Source organism: Canis lupus, chromosome 6 (genome assembly GCF_048164855.1).
Source record: "Canis lupus baileyi chromosome 6, mCanLup2.hap1, whole genome shotgun sequence".
Lineage (NCBI taxonomy): Eukaryota > Metazoa > Chordata > Mammalia > Carnivora > Canidae > Canis > Canis lupus.
In genome coordinates this window covers 58,700,486-58,716,413 of record NC_132843.1, presented here as the reverse complement: position 1 = coordinate 58,716,413, position 15,928 = coordinate 58,700,486, and the positions used below count along the sequence as shown (strand labels likewise).

General features: G+C 50.4%; 1 protein-coding gene and 1 long non-coding RNA gene across 6 annotated transcripts in view; one reads left to right on the top strand and one right to left on the bottom strand.

The window, feature by feature from the left end:
• The window catches only part of ASTN1 (astrotactin 1), a 299,188-nt gene that overhangs the window by 270,818 nt on the left and 12,442 nt on the right, over positions 1 to 15,928 (top strand). For 4 of the 5 annotated variants that reach the window (XM_072830739.1, XM_072830737.1, XM_072830738.1 and 1 more), the window contains exons 19-21: positions 2,334 to 2,485; positions 3,537 to 3,672; positions 10,553 to 10,653. In XM_072830739.1, the coding sequence (XP_072686840.1) occupies positions 2,334 to 2,485; positions 3,537 to 3,672; positions 10,553 to 10,653 (389 nt within the window). Of the gene's footprint in view, positions 1 to 2,333; positions 2,486 to 3,536; positions 3,673 to 10,552; positions 10,654 to 12,954; positions 13,006 to 15,928 lie in introns of all 5 variants that reach the window. The other variant, XM_072830741.1, reaches the window with a different exon arrangement.
• Positions 4,495 to 6,434, bottom strand: LOC140635712 (uncharacterized). Its single transcript, XR_012033056.1, has 3 exons — positions 6,122 to 6,434; positions 5,309 to 5,643; positions 4,495 to 4,636 (listed from the first exon to the last, which is right to left on the bottom strand). It is a non-coding gene; the product is annotated as an uncharacterized lncRNA (long non-coding RNA).

Genomic DNA, 15,928 nt, shown 5'->3' with positions numbered 1-15,928 from the left:
AGGGTTGAGTCAGCAGGAGGACACCAGCAAGTGAGAAACTGGTCCTATGGATGCTGCCCTCGAATTTGTTGCAAGGAAGTATGGGTAGGCATCAAAGAGCCAGAGGTCAGCAGGAAGAGAACGGAGAAAGATGAGAACACAACAGTAGCTATCAGCACAAACCAGCATCTTCTCTTGTCTACATGCTCTCTCTCTATTGGATAGTTTTAGATACACCAGCACTTGGCTTCTTGCTCTTTACAGCCATGACTTGGACCTCTTGAGTGAAAAGAGAATCAAGTTCATTATCAGTAAAAGTCCTTTCTTTTGGTATAAAGGGAGCCAATAAGAGCAGATGGTGCTTCTAGATGGATTCACCAACTAAGAAAACTACCTGCATTTTGTCACACTGAAGCCACTAAATAGTTATCATCGGGTGGACACAAGATCCAACCATTGGTAGCCTAGGGCTGATTTCCTTTCTATATGTCATTGCTAAAGATCATTGCTATATGTCATTGCTAAAGATCAAATTGGGCTAAATTTCCATAAGCAGGAACATCTATTAAGGACTTCACTTCTCTTGTCAATTTTAATCACTCCTTTTAGTAGCAGACCTTCGTTTCTTAAATGTTTATTGGTAATTGGACATAGAAGTGCTCTCTGGTTTTACACGAGGCCCTGTAAATCACGCATGTTTCTCAGTAGAGGCCGGCTTTAGTCCACATTTTCACAGAATCTGACTTCTCAGAAAGGCTTAGTTACTTACTTAAGCTTCCTAATGCTTTTTTCTTCAAAATAGCACTCTGCATATGACTCTAATTAATGAATTTGTCAATATCCGCACTGTTTTGGGTCTAATCCATCTTTAATGTCATATGCAAACTATGCACTCCTTCATAGTAAGCCACTAAAGAGCATGTGTTTTGTATTATTTTCCCACTGGTTGAATTCCTTGCTATTGCTCCCACAGCCTCCCGTGATTTCTTCTTAAAGTCCTTATCACACATTATTATAATCATGTGTATAATTGCATGTTTGTCTGTTGAGCACTCCATAAAAGAAAGGACTGGAGCTGGCTTGTGCACCACTGCGTCTTTAGCACCAAGCACGTTCTTATGAGTAATAGGTGCTCAACAAACATTTGCTGAATTGAAATCGACCATTGCTTTGGTGTGCTCCATCTGTAGTACCTGTCACAGTGAGACCAGCGACAGGCAGCTGTGAACTGAGTAGAGACCAGAGGACAGTGACTTTGAGAGGTGGTGAGATATGGGGACCAAGGATGAGGGTGAATGGCAGGGACATGTGTGATGGAGGGAGACTGGAGTCAGCAGGAAGGAGCTGGGAAAATCCCCAGAAGTCCGTGGTCTAGAAAGAAACTGGCAACTGGAAGCCAGTAAGAAACCTGAGATACACATATGAAGTCACAACAAGGCAGCAAATTGAAACCACTTGAACCATTAGGGGATCCATACCACTGAATGTCAATAATGTTTATTGAATCTCTGCAAGATACAAGGAGGTATGAGATGGCAAGGCAAAAAAGTGGTCAGAAGGGACAATTTGCGTGGAAGGAGACTATGAGTTGGAAAAATCAAAGAAAGACTGGAGTCAGGAATTAGGGTATTCAAAGAAACCCAAAAGCAAAGAAAGAAACCAAAATCAGAGCCTGAGTTTGTAGACACAGGACATCACCCTGAGGAGAACTTGACATGTGGTCAACTTTCTCTTGCCCAGTGCAGCCCCCCATGAGCATAGCCTCAAACCAAGTCTGCTGCAAGGCCCAGCCAGCAGAAAGTGTCAGGAAGGAAATATGTTAGTACCCGTAGCAAGAGGGAAAGCCAGGGTTCCCCCCACAGAGCAGATCCTGGCAATGCTATGGAAACTGAGCTGATCTTGGCCTTGTTGATATAGGGCTTTCCCAGAAACCATCTCAGTAAGCTTTGGCATGAGCTTTATAGGCACATTCTCCTATTCTCGAGAGCAAATCCAGAAGTTTACATTTCCAAGCCCTGTAAAGGGCCACCCTGAATGCTGTATCCATTGACCCTATATGATATAGGTGTTCATTCATCTTTGATTCACCTACTTTTTTATTTATTCGCAAACATCTGTTGAGTTCCTGATATGTAACAGGCACTTAGAGTAATAAAGTATAGATTCCAGGGGTCTTCAAGAACTGTTCCTCTCTAGTGAAGGAGAGGCACTCAGAGAGATCATTGTAGTGACTGGTGAAGAAAGGTTAGAAGGAGGACTCGAATGGAAAGCATTTGAGAAGGCGACCGGTATCAGAAGAGCATCAAAGAACTAACATGGTCTCCATGTCTTGTTTCTCCCTTTCTTGCACTCAGGCTGAGACTCTCCACGGTCCATGAGCCCAGCAGCACTCTGGTAGTCCTGGAGTGGGAACACTCAGAGCCTCCAATCGGGGTGCAGATTGTAGATTACCTCATCCGCCAAGAAAAGGTCACTGACAGGATGGACCACTCCAAAGTGGAGACAGGTGAGCATCTCTGACTTCATGAGCTCATCTTAACCCATTGGTAAAAAGAAAAGAGAAATGCCCTGCCTCCTGGCCTTTACTCCAGGCCTCCAGCATCCCAGGGCAGTGGAGGAGGAGCCAGGGACAATCAAGAACAGCCATCTTGTCCATTTAAGAGTTTTTGCATGGTGAGCGTCTGACAAAGTCTTGTTTTGATTTTGTTTTTCTTTTTGTTTATTAAAGAGGTGTCCATTTCATTGCCTCTAGGCACACTCACAAAGAAACAACAATAGAGTACACTAGTTATCCTAGCCCACAATTAGGAAACAATTCTGTGCTAACCACTGCCATGATTACAGAAAAAAAAAAAAAATTCCTTTGCTAATAGCCCCCCTCCGGGCAAAAGCATGTGCAAACAGATGTGCTTACCCCGTGTCTTGTCCTAAAGCAAACTCTGCATTGCCAGGTCCAGCTAGAAGAGGGAAGTCTTCAAGAAGTGGAAACCCCCCATGAAAAATGTTCCATGCCTTAGTATTTTGCTGCCTACATGTAGGGAAAGGTCAACATAAATCATCCCTAAAACCTACGCATGAGTGTGGTCCGCCACAGGATGGTGGCATCCACAGTCTGATGCAGGGTAAATAAGCTCTACTGAAATGAAGAGCGAGGCTGGGAGATGTACGCACGGCCTTCAGGCAGGGAGAGCTGTCTCCTGCTTCCTCCGAGGCCCTTTCCCAGATGCACACAGGTACTGCAAAGGGCTGGCAGTGACCACTGCCCGCAGCAGCTGCTCCCTGCCCTTGCCAAGAACATTTCACAAAAGAACTCACAGATGTGGTGTGTACATCTTGCTGTAGTTGTTTCTGAACTCACTCTGGACAAATGGCCCTAAATTGATTAAACATGAAACAGAGAAGACAATTCTTTGTAGGTCTTTTTTCTCTACCAGGAATTTGAGATGACTGGGGATGAAGCGGCACTGATGTTAAGTTCTCACTGAACTGATGCCATCTCCTCATTGTTTGGCCAGTGCTGTTTCTCATGGCCTTTTCCATTCCTTCCCCCTGGGCAGAAACGGTGCTGAGCTTTGTGGACGACATCATCTCTGGAGCAAAGTCGCCTTGTGCCATGCCCTCTCAGGTGCCAGACAAGCAGCTCACCACCATCTCTCTGATCATCCGATGTCTGGAACCGGACACCATCTACATGTGAGTGACACATACCTGCCTGGCTATTCCATATCTTGACCCTCCAAAGGCTCTGAGCTCCTTCCTTTTTTGTTGCCTGAGTTCCCTTCAGAAACTCGGAAAAATCTTTTGAGTTTCTCAAGTCCTATCCTGATCAGTGTTATAGAGAACGTTCTAGGGACTGAAAGGGAGGATTGAGAAAGACAATAGAGCCCCAGCCTTCAGAGAGTTTGCAACTCAGATAGGAAATGTACAAACAACTAACTTTAACATCAGGTAAGAAGAAATAGAAGCTAGATGGAAGACAAGGAACATGTTGCAGAAGAGAAAAGAAAGGAGTGGTTAATTCTTTTTCTTTTAAGATTTTATTTATTTATTTATGAGAGACACAGAGAGGGAGGTATAGACACAGGCAGAGGGAGAAGCAGACTCCCTGCGGGGAGCCTGATGCAGGACTCGATCCCAGGACCCCAGGATCACACCCTGAGCCGAAGGCAGATGCTCAACCACTGAGCTACCCAGGTCCCCCAGGAGTGGTTAATTCTAACTAGAGTGGACATCACCTCACTGGGATCTTGTAGAATTTCAGTAGGTAGAGTGATGTTGGAAAAGGCACCGCAGGCGGAGGAGCCAGCAAGGGCAAAAGCAAAGAGGCATGAAGGTGAGTGGCAAGTTGTCCAATGAAGCAGAAGCAGATGGTGAGTAAAAGGGACTGGAAGAAAGTAGTTCTGGGAAAAAAAAAAAAAAATAGAGTGAATGCTATAAGTCAGGGGGGATAATTTTTTTTTTTTTAAGCAAAAGGAGTAGAATAGCAAGAACACTGCTTTAGAAAGCAAGCTCCAGTGACTTAGAAGTAGTTTATAGAGGTAGAGATGGTCAGCATTTTTCTTCAAAGGAAATACGGTGGACTCCTATCTCCTGGCACTTGGAACAGCCCTCTTCTCTCTGGGAGCGCCTGCCCGCTTCCTCATTTCTCCTTGTGCTCCTGGAACAATAGCAAAATAGTTGTGAAGCAGCGACATAAAAGACACCAAAGGAGGACAGCGATTGATGGGCTCTAAGTCATGATGGGAAAATTGAGGGAGGCCAGAGCAGCGTCCCTGGTGACGTAGTTCCGGGACCTTTTGACCCCATCAGTATGAAAAACATTTTACAGTTTATAGATGAGGTCACAAAATGGAGGCAAAGTAGCCAGAATAAATCCTCAGCATTTCCACAGTTAAAGAATTCAAAGGTGAAAAGCACCAGAAATATGAGTGGCCTTGATTGCAAGAGGAACTTAGACTGAATACCCTCCGTCTAGGAGGAAGAGCTGTAAAGGGGGCCCTACTAGTAAGACACATAAGGACAGGGGTGCCTGGCTGGCTTAGGGGCTGGGTGTCTGCCTTCAGCTGCAGGCATGACCCCGGGGGTCCCGAGATCGAGTCCCACACCGGGCTCCCTGCAAGGAGCCTGCTTCTCCCTCTGCCTGTGTCTCTGCCTCTCTCTCTCTCTCTCTCTCTCTCTCTGTCTCTCTCTGTCTCTCATGAATAAATAAATAAAATATTAAAAAAGAAAGATACATAAGGATAAGGAATATTCCAGAGAAGCTGGAAAATGCAGAGGCAGAAAGGACGATCCTAGGACGAGGGAAAGCTGGCCTACAGATGACTCTTACCTGCTCTCTTAATCTTGGGCAGCTGTGGCCCTTTATTAGGGGAACGGGCAAAAGGCGCAAAGGTTAGGGATGGTCCAGTAAAATACCTCAGACTCCGTGAAGCCAGAATTCTCGTTTATGACAAGAGCTCAATAGTTCCCGTCACTGCGTCACAACCGGTAAGTAGGAATTTGGACATTCCTGGGGCCCGCCTTCACCCATCTTGGGACCCTCCTCAGGTTGGCCTGACTTGGCCACGTTTCCTGATCGAAGACCTGAGACTGGTGCCTTCTCGCTCTCCGCAGTCTTGGGCGATCTTCCCGGGCCGGCGCGCTCTTAGGTCTGGTACCAAGTGCCTGTGGGGAGGGTTGAAGTCAGAGGCTGAGGCGGCCGGGGGCTGAGGGAGAAGCAGGCTCCTTGCAGGGAGCGGCCTCCACTAGGTGGCGCTGCAGGTCACGCGGAGAGGGCCGCGGGGCGCCGGGGAGGCCGGGTCCTCCGCGCAGGTCCAAGCCTGACCCCTGGGGCCTGGGGCCGCCGAGGGCCCGCGGTTCTCGGTCGGAAGCACCGGGCCTCACGCGTGCGTTTGCTTCTGAGGCACGCGCTGGGCAACTGTGAGCAGGACTGCAGGGAAGTTTCTCGTGGCTAACGTGGAGAGCTCAGCCTCCGTGTAGGGGGCTTACTCTGCGCGCCGGCCGCTCGGGGACCCTCGGGGACCCTGCGACGAGGTTGGGCTTTTGCTCCCACTTTAGCGCTGAGCCAACTGAAGGTCGGCCGCCCCCGAGTGCCTCCCACAGAACCGCAGGCTGGTCGTGCGGGTGTGGCGGTGGCTGAGACCTGGTCGGGTTTGCGCTCCGGCTTCTCCTCGCTGCAGCGCCCCGGGCGCGCCGCCTCTTCCCGGTCCGAGGCCCAAGCGCTTCAGCAAAGCGGCCTACCTCGGCAGCCTGTGCCTTTTAACGCGTTTAAAAAGCATTGTTCTGAGAATTCCGGGTCGGCGGGACGAAAACTTTAAGAATCCCCGGTTGAAAGGGATCCTAGAGTGTGTCTGGTTCCACGTCTTCAGGTTACAGAAGAGGAAGCTGAGGCCTGTGGGGAGGTGACTCCCCTTGCAGCCCACCCTCCCGCCACAGCTGCGCCCGCCCGCGGGAGAACAGCTGCCTCTGGGGTAGTTCAGGAAACGGGCGGGATCCGGAGCCGCTGCGCCAGCAGGAACCGCCACGCCCAGCCCAGGACGCCGTCAGCCCCGCACCCCAGGGTGCTCCATGCACACCGAGCTTCAGGAGCCAGAGCCAGGCTGCGTCGCTCAGTTCTCACTCACACTCTCTCACACACACTCACACTCTCTCACATACACACCCACACTCTCTCTCGCCACCCCCCCCACACACTCTCTCACCCACCCCTCCACACACACACACTCTCACACACTCACACCCCACATGCTCTCTCACACCCCATGCACACACTCTCACACACTCTCTCACCCACCCACCCTCACACACTCACACCCCACATGCTCTCTCACACCCCATGCACACACTCTCACACTCTCTCACCCACCCACCCTCACACACTCACACCCCACATGCTCTCTCACACCCCATGCACACACTTTCACACACTCTCACCCACCCACACACTCTCTCACCCACCTATCCCCACACACACTCTCACACACTCACACCCCACATGCTCTCTCACACCCCATGCACATACTCTCACACACACACTCTCACATACCCACACACCCCACACACTTTCACACCCACTCACTCCCTCACACAAACACACACACACACACCCTACACACTCTCACCACCCCACCCCACCCACATACACACACCATATAGGTGTCATCCTACAGACTCTAACAACAGGCTGAACAACCCAGCCAGGTGTCAGTGGAAAGGGCCCAGAAGCGTCGAGCTAGCATTATATGTCCTGCCACATTAGCCCTCCGGCTTAGGGGTAGGCCTCCTCTCTTCCGTCCAGTCATGGCAGCTAGCCTTCTTACTGTCCTACCAGTGCTTGATGGTGGAAACTATAATGCTGACAAGGAACGGAGCAGCCCTTCTGGAAGGGATGGCACGTGCCGCTTTCCCCGTGAAAGTATGTAAAGTGCTCCCTGGGTTTTTATAGTAAAAGTCAGCTGGCTGCCGTCAGCGTCCCTCCAGGACCTACAGCCCACCAAGGAATGGCCCTTAGGATAAGCATCATCTCTACTTAGAAGGTTATGGGAAGCATTTTCTTTCCTGATACCTTGCTTTGCTACTCAAGGTACCAAGGGCTCAGGACCCTACATTTTGTACTAATTGCCCCATCAGAGTACTGCCAGAATTCACTTAAGTACCGGCGTTTTCGTGCCAGCTCCTGATCCGATAGAGTTAGTGGGGAGCTTACAGTGAGGAGGGCACAGAGCGAGGCTGTCCAGAGGGGTGGGAGCAACTGGGGTGTGGGGACAGCTCATCCCGTCCCAGGCCCTGGGGCAGAGGGTCCCTCTGATAGCCAGTTTGGTGCCTGACTCTTAAAACATTTCTCGTCACAGACCAGGGACTCTGCTATGTAGTGGCTGGAACCCGGCCACAGACTGTCTAGGGCAGGGGATGTTAGACATACAGGTAGGCCGCATCACATGAGGTTCCAGTCCTGGCTGTGCTCAGGAGCCTTCTGGAAGGTGGAGAGGAAAAGTGAGGCTTAGCCATCTCACAGGGCATAGGCCACCAGGCAGGCCGACTCTCAGCCCCCGAACCCAGGGCGGGGGCTCAGGGGCGCAGGGGTGCAGGGGCACCAGAGCGGGGCTCAGACATGTGGCAGGGGAGGAGTGAAGGAAGAGAACCAGAGGTGAGATGGGGCACGGGGCTGGCCAGCTAGCAGCTGTGTGCCCAGGCTGGGGCCCAGGAGAGAACAGGGCTTGCTGTCTCCCGACTCTGATGAGAACTGCCTGCCGGAAGCGGAGTCAGGACACGGTCTGCAACAAAGGCCAAGTGGCCCGCCTCTGAGCGGGGAGACAGACTTCCTCCACATCAGGGTCTCCTGTGAGAGAAGGGGGCTCACTCAGACCCCGGGGCAGGCTCAGCAAGGCTTGCGGGACCGTGGCCATCCTTGGACGCTCCCCCAGCACTCCAGCTTCTTGGAGGGGGCACGGGTGTGGGAGGGGGAACTTGGCCCATGCGTGAGAATCCCAGACTGCATGCGCAGGTGTGCGGCCTGCCCTGGGTGCCCCTGGGCCTGTCCCTGAGAACCTAAGCTCCAGACAGCCTGGAGTAGGTGGGCAGAGGAGGGAGTTAGACCTGAGCTGAGACCTGGGTTGTAGGACAGATCTCAGAAGCAAAGCAGGGTCCAGACAGGCGGATCGGATGCCCCAGCTTCAGGTTTGGTGGCCTCCATCACAGTTCTAGAAACAGTACAGGCTGCTCAGGTGTGCGAATGTGCCAGATAATAAGACACTTCAAGGGCTGCCACTGCCAGGGGTCCAGGCAGCGCCTGGGAAGCTGTGTGGGGCTGCTATGCTACAGAGCCCACTCAGACCTAGGAGGAGAGAGGTGGTGGGAGAGGAAAGTAGCAAGGGGCTGGAATTTGGACCAGGGTCACGGGGAGGGGGGGGGGGGAGGGTTAGTACCAGGCAAGAAGGTCAATCTGAACCAAGGAGCAGAGGCCAGTGGATTGGACTGAGCCACCTTGTGTAGGTAGGAGGGCAAGCTCAGCACTGGCCCTGCCTTGACTGACAGCCAAGAGGCCAGGCAGTCCTGTGGTGTCCCCAAGTGTGGTCCTAGCCCTGCCCCCAGGCAGGCCATCACATTCTCAGTTCCAGTGGGAGGCCGCCTGCCTGTAGGAGGTGCCTGTGATTGCAGCTTGAGGACTGGGGATGCCAGGGGGTGGGATGGCGGTGCACAGATCTTTGGACCCAGCCTCCTCTGGGCTTCTCCATGGGGAGGGAATTGTAGATGCACTTTTCTCTGCCAACAGAGACTCACAAGGCAATTTCCGAGTCTTTTCTATCTCACTCGAGCCACCGGTCTGAGGCTTGGCCAACACTGACCCTGGCCACTTCATCTCTGGGCACCTCTCTTGCTGACATCTGTCTTCCTCCCTGGAGCTCTGCCACAAGGAAAAAGAATCCAGACTTGCCAATAAATGCAGCCTCCCATGGCCACACCATAAGAGAGACAGGGACAAGAGAGGCAGCAGTAGCAACTTTCTGTAGAGTCTTAGAGTCCCCGGGGCGCCGGGCTGGAGATTACTGCATGGTTATCGTCAAATTCCTCCGTGAGTAGCAGAACCTGGAATTCTCTCTTTCCCTCCATCCAGCTCCGTCACCCAAGGACACATGCCATGTGCAAAAGCCAGGTCTTTATCCTCCTCCCGGGAGGGCTCCTCTCAGTGGCAGGGGTGGCATAGCATGCCGTCTCGGGGCTCCTGGTCCTGGAACAAGCTGCATGTGGGAAGCAAAGCCCCCAGCCACAGGCAAGTCAGGACCCCTCAAGGCAGGCTCTTTGGCCTCTGACTTTTTCTTTTTTTTACATTCGTTTTTGTTTAAGTTCGATTTGCCAACATACCCAGGTCTCTGACTTTCAAGGAGAACATGGCCCTCAGTCCTCTGTGTCAATATGTCAGCTGAGCACAAAGCAGGACAGAACAGAATCAGTATGTTTTATTGGGCTCCAGGTACTGAACTAGGTCTTTCTGTACATGAGTATCTCATTTCAGCTTCACAGTGACCTGCAAATGGTTTATGATCATCCCGTGTCACAGATAAGGGAGAAGAGAGCTCAGAGGAGTTAGCTGTAACTCCACATGGCCGGGAGTGGGACGTGAGACCCAACCCAAACTTCTGACCCAAGTTGCTACAGATCTGTACTCCTTCCCTCGGCTCAGGTGCTATTAGGGTGCAAGTGGCATCAGACTCACCTAGAAGGCTTATTAGAACACCTCTAGAGTTTCAGGTTTGGTAGGTCAGGGGTTGGGCCTGAGAATTTTCATTGCTACCAAGTACCCAGGTGATGCTGATACTGCCTGTCTGAGGACCCCACTTTGAGAACCACTGCTCTGTGCTCTGATGCTTGCCACCAGAAACATCAGGTTACAGCCCAGGACCCACCAGAAAGCCGTGAGAGGCTCCAGGCTGCACACGTTATGACCCGAGTGGTGGCAGCAAGCACTCGGAAAGTTGCAAGAGTGGCCAGGGGCAGATCAGCCCCAGCACAGCGTGGCTGCAGCCAGGGCCTCAGCTTCTCTCTGCTAATGACACCCCCCCACCCCCTCTGCCAGGTTCACACTGTGGGGAGTCGACAACACCGGACGGCGCTCCAGGCCCAGTGATGTCATCGTGAAGACCCCTTGCCCCGTGGTGGATGATGTCAAAGCTCAAGGTAAGTGACACTGAGGCCAGCAGAGTCTGCAAAGGGATGTCCCAGGGACTTCCCCTCGCCTTGATGAAAGCAGGAGCAAGGGAATCAAACAGAACAAGCTGGGGTTCAGCGGGAAGTGAGGAGAACTCAAGACCCAGCCCCGGAGTGGCACATGTCCGGGGATACTCCTCTACCTCTGCCTCTGGTGGAGATCCTCACCCTACCCCATCATTTCACACAGTCTGTGAGTCAGGGGGCTGGGAGGACTCACTGACAAAAGCCCCGGCCACACGCGGTAACACACCAGGCGCTGAGCTTCATGGTGGAGCACTTGTGACCTCTGCCCTCAGGATTCTGATCAGGTCACTTACCCTCTTCATATGTGTGTGCATACGTCAGAAAAGTTATTTTGAATTAAAACGTAGAAAGGGCTACAGATTTGATATTCATTACTATATCCCTCCCTACCGAAGATGTGCCCAAATCCTTTTTTTTTTTAAGGTTGTTTTTATTTATTCATGAGAGACACAAAGAGAGGCAGAGACATAGGCAGAGGGAGAAGCAGCACCCCCCCCCCCCAAGAGAGCCCAATGCGGGACTCGATCCTGGGACTCCAGGATCAGGCCCCAAGCCAAAGGCAGATGGTCAACCACTGAGCCACCCAGGTGCCCCAGGTGCCCAAATGCTTAATTCTGTATTTCCAAGTTACCGAGGACCAGTTTCTTGGTGAAGAATTGTCCCTCTTCGGTCCTTGTCACTTCAGAAGTTTGTCTTCTGTCAACATCTGTTGCATAAACAGCAGCTGGAGCTCCCTTCCTCACAATGCCCCCTGGTATGTCTTAATAGTGTCCTCTGCTCTGAAGCTCGTTACATGCCCTCCACGGCCAGGATGCAGCTGCCCCAGGCACCTCCTCTGCAGGGCTCTCACACCAAGTATGGTGCTCCCACCAACCACTGCTGGGTCTCCAGGGGAATGGGGCTGATTTGCCCGTGAGCGGAAACATCTGGCTGATGCTGGGAACTCAGGCTGTGCAAATTTCAGGAAGGAAAATGGTGTGGCCATGCTGATTGCTGGCCCCTCAGGTTGCTTTTACCTGGCTCCTGACTCCAGGTGTATTGGGCTGACCATGAGGGGTGCAAGCCCATAGTACTCAAGGGGTATGCGTGGCGATGCAAAAGCACAGGGGGAAGAGTCATCAGGACCTACGTTACTTAAAATCACTGATGCTGTAGCACTTTACAGCTTCTGGAAGGATTCCCACATTTAGTGCCTCCTTTAACATGCATGGCACTGTTATTTTCAACTCTGGAATCTGATCATGTTAAGTCCCCTACTTAAAACTCTTTAATGGATTGCCGTTCTTCTTGTGACAAAAACTAAAATACTTAACCTTCACATTATGACCTAAATGAGGTGACCCTCACCCACTTTTCCAGCCTCTTCTTGTTCACTCTCCCCATCGATCTCTTCGTTTCAGCCTCACTGCCTCTCTCAGGCCCTCCACACCATTCCCAGTCCTACTGGCCCTTTGCATATGCCTGTCTCACTACCTCAAATGCCCTCTACCCCCACTCCTGATTAACTGATCAGTTCCTCTCAGCCTACAGAATTGGGGTCAAGTGTCCCTTCCTTGGTACAGTCAAGAGGTCTCGGGCCACTGCTAGATGTCCTCACAGTATCATGTTACTTTCCTTCAGAACATTCATCTGTTATTGTAACCATGTGTCCAATATCTACCTCACTGGACAGCGAGCTCCAGGAGAGCAGAGTCTGGTTCGATTTACTCACTATACTGTCCCTAGCACTTAGAAGGAAGGCAGCGTGGTGACTGACAGGTCACAGATAAACTTAGGCTCTGGAGTCAGACCATCCAGCTTCAGATTCCTGCTCTGCTATATACTTGAGCAGCTTACATCACCTCATGCCTCAGTTTACCACTCTGTAAAATGGGAGAAGGGATAATAGTGCCCTACCTGATTCTAGTAAGAATTAAATGAGTGAATGTAATTGAAGTATTTTTTTTAAGTGCCCATCCCATAGTAACTGTTCAGTAAATGCTAGGGAATATACATTCTAAGATTGTGGCCTTCATGGTCAACCTGATAGAACTGGGGTTAGGGGCCATAAATGAGGTGATTCAAGGGTGCCAGCAATCTGTTCAGCCACAGTATTTCTCTGATTAAAACCGGCTCAGCGTAGAATTCCAGCATCAGTGTCTCTGTTAATTTGAAAACGCTGCCCTTAACCAGACAGAGTCTACTTTCTAGTAAAGACCCAATAAGGATTTACTGAGTGGATAGAATACTGCCCCCATTTTACAGATGCAGAAATTGAGATTCAGAGCCGAGTGAACAGCTGACCAGGATTATAAAGTGAGTGTTGAACGGAGTCACCATTCAGACTCATTATTTGACATCAATTTGCATTTTGCCTACAATGTTAAATTGATATTTAGAAGGTCATTGTGTAAAAGAGTGAAGCCCTTTCTTTGTCTCTGAATGAAGAAAAGACATACATTTAAAAGAAAGAAAAAAAAAAGAGTGTTCAAGTCAGGTAGCAAAATAATAATAATAATAATTCTCCCTTCCAGGATTGTTGGAATCCACTGGGATGTTCCAGTGGAATGGAGACCTTTATTGTAAGACAGATGTGCTTCTCTCCAGAGTGAGTGCTGTCTGGCTTATAGGGTATGGACCAAATGACTTTTGAAGGTCTCGAAATCCCTTGATGATGAAAGCAGAGTGTGGGCTTGAAAACCCTCAGATGAGAGGCTGTCTGGAGAGGCCCGGGGGCACCCTCCTGTCATCATCTGTTGATTCCCTACTCCACGCCAGAGAGGAGCAGGTGATGAGAAGGTGCCCCAGCTATTTCTGTTTTGGACAATCTGCTTATGTCCTTGTCGGTGGCAGTGGGCATCTTGGACTTGCTTGCTACATAAGCAGCAGGCTGATGGGGCATCAGGGAGGTGATTAGCAGGTAGATTTGCGGCACCGTGCTACCTGCAGGAATGGATGGACAGGCAGCGGCTCTGGAGTAATGAGTGACCAACATAGAGTAGCCTGCCTGGGACAGACCACTATTCTATTTCTCTACAGAGAAATTACCCCCTTTGGGTTAATTCCAGCCCCCAACGTGCATCATGATGTGCTTCTGCCCACGTGAGCTCCCCAACAAAGAAGAGTGTCTGAAATCCCAGCAGAGTAGCCGGGAGCAGGAAAGTCAATTTAATGCTGAGAGAATGAGGTAGCATCTGCAGGTGCTTTCACTCCAGCCAGGAGGGAGTCCTGGACGGGCAAACATGCAGATTAATGAGGCGGACTATGTGAGGGGATCCTCACAAATTAATATAGTTCTAGCAGCTCTGCTGAAAAACCAGATGCTTTGCCTCCTTCAAACCCAGATGGTGATCATAAATAAAACTCACTGGGGTCTGAGTTTAAACCTAATAACAAACGGGAATTAGCTCTTAAGTGACCCAGAGCATGACCTCAGCTCCTAATTATCCAGCAGGAAGTCAGACTATTCCTTATATGAACACATTTCCTAAACCAGATACTTCCTGTGAAGAATTTTACTACATCGTGACACCAAAGCCACTGAGCAAGTGAGTTTCTACCAGTGTTCTACTGAAAGCACCCTTCCCCGGGGAGAACAAGCTAGCGTCAGTGCTCAGACCAGCCTCGTCTCCAGGCTGGGGCATGACGTTGTGAGAGTTCCCTATGAAGCTTCACTAAATGAAGGCTAGCTCTCATCCATCACCCCCCACACACATCCATCTTTCTTTCCTGATGCCAAACATAAATTCTTGTCCCTTCCTTCCTTTGTCGTTTGTTGAGCCCTGGGATAAGATTCTACAGAAAGAGCCATAATTAGACTCAGAATTTAGTTTCAACAATTGTGTAATGAGATTCCATAAGTGTGTCAAATCATACAACATATATTAAGCCCCAACTAAATACATGGTCTAGGTATTAGGGGAAAAACCCCTACCTTCCAGTTTCGGGTTTCAGTAAAGGTGACAAACTCCAGAATACAGTAAAACAAATATTTCAGGTGGTGATGTGTGTTATGGAGATTGAGCAGCAGGGAAATGGGATACATAAAGCAGAGGGCAGAATTTTAACTGGGAAGAGAGTAAAGGAGGCAGACACTCACATACCTGGGGAGAAGATCATTCCAGATAGAGAAGCAGCAAGACAGAGATGCCTGGTGTGTTTGAAGGCAAGAAAGGAAGTCCATGTGGTGGAGAGGGATGGGGAGGAGAGAAGGTGAAGAGGAGCTCCCAGGGGCCATGGGGCGGATAATGTGGGACCCCAGTACAGGGATGGGGATTCCACCTGGGATGAAGAAGGGAAGCCCTGGAGCACTTCAAGCAGAAGAGGTACAAGATGAGCTTAGCATTTCACAGGATCATTCATCAGCTGTGCTGTGAGCATGGATTCCAAGGAACAGATCTGAGATGGAAGTGGGGAGCCAAGGCTATGGCAGTGGCAGAGGAGAGAGGATGCTCATGAGAGAGGTGGTGAGAAGTGGTCTGGTTCTAAATTATTTTTCTGGTAGAACCAAAAGGATTCGTTGATGCCTTGGAGCAGGAGAGAAAAAAGTCACCCCCAAGGCAGCCCAAGCAGAACCACCCAGTTCAATGGCTTGTGACTATCCCCCGGCAGACCCCAACATCCTATATGAAGACAGAGAAGAGGCAAACGATGGAGGAAGTTGGGTGAGGGCCCAGGCCATGGGCGGTGTGGATTATGTCAGGTAGAGAAGGATGTATATAGAGAGCTGATGCCTAGAGGTGGAGCTAGAAGACCTGGGGGCTGAAGGATAGATCTGATGGCAGGAAGAAGTACAGGAGGCTTGAAAGGAGGCTGTGTTCACGGTATGTAATACAGAGATTTACCATTTCAAAGCTGGAGAAGGTCTCAGACGTGATGATTGACTCTTGGCGGCTGTTGCGGTGGGCAACGGGGTGTCCCCTAGTCTTAAAGGGGTCTTTCATGTGAACAGTGAAGTGACGCAAAATGGTGATAAGAAATAAAATGGAGAAGATGAACCACATGCCAGAATTTTCCATGGATGAAGAACAATGGTCAGGAAGCGAGCAGAGGAAAATAGGAAGAGGCAGGTGAGTTTTTAAGGCAGCAGGACTTTTCCATTTATATAGAAAGACAGTGAACTGTTTGCAGGAGGTCCTGAGGGGCTGAGAACCTGGGGCATGGGAGGATTCCTCTGTGTGGGCGAACGCTGCAGGCAGGTTTCTGCCAACACAGGAACACAGAGAAAAGGAAGAGTGTT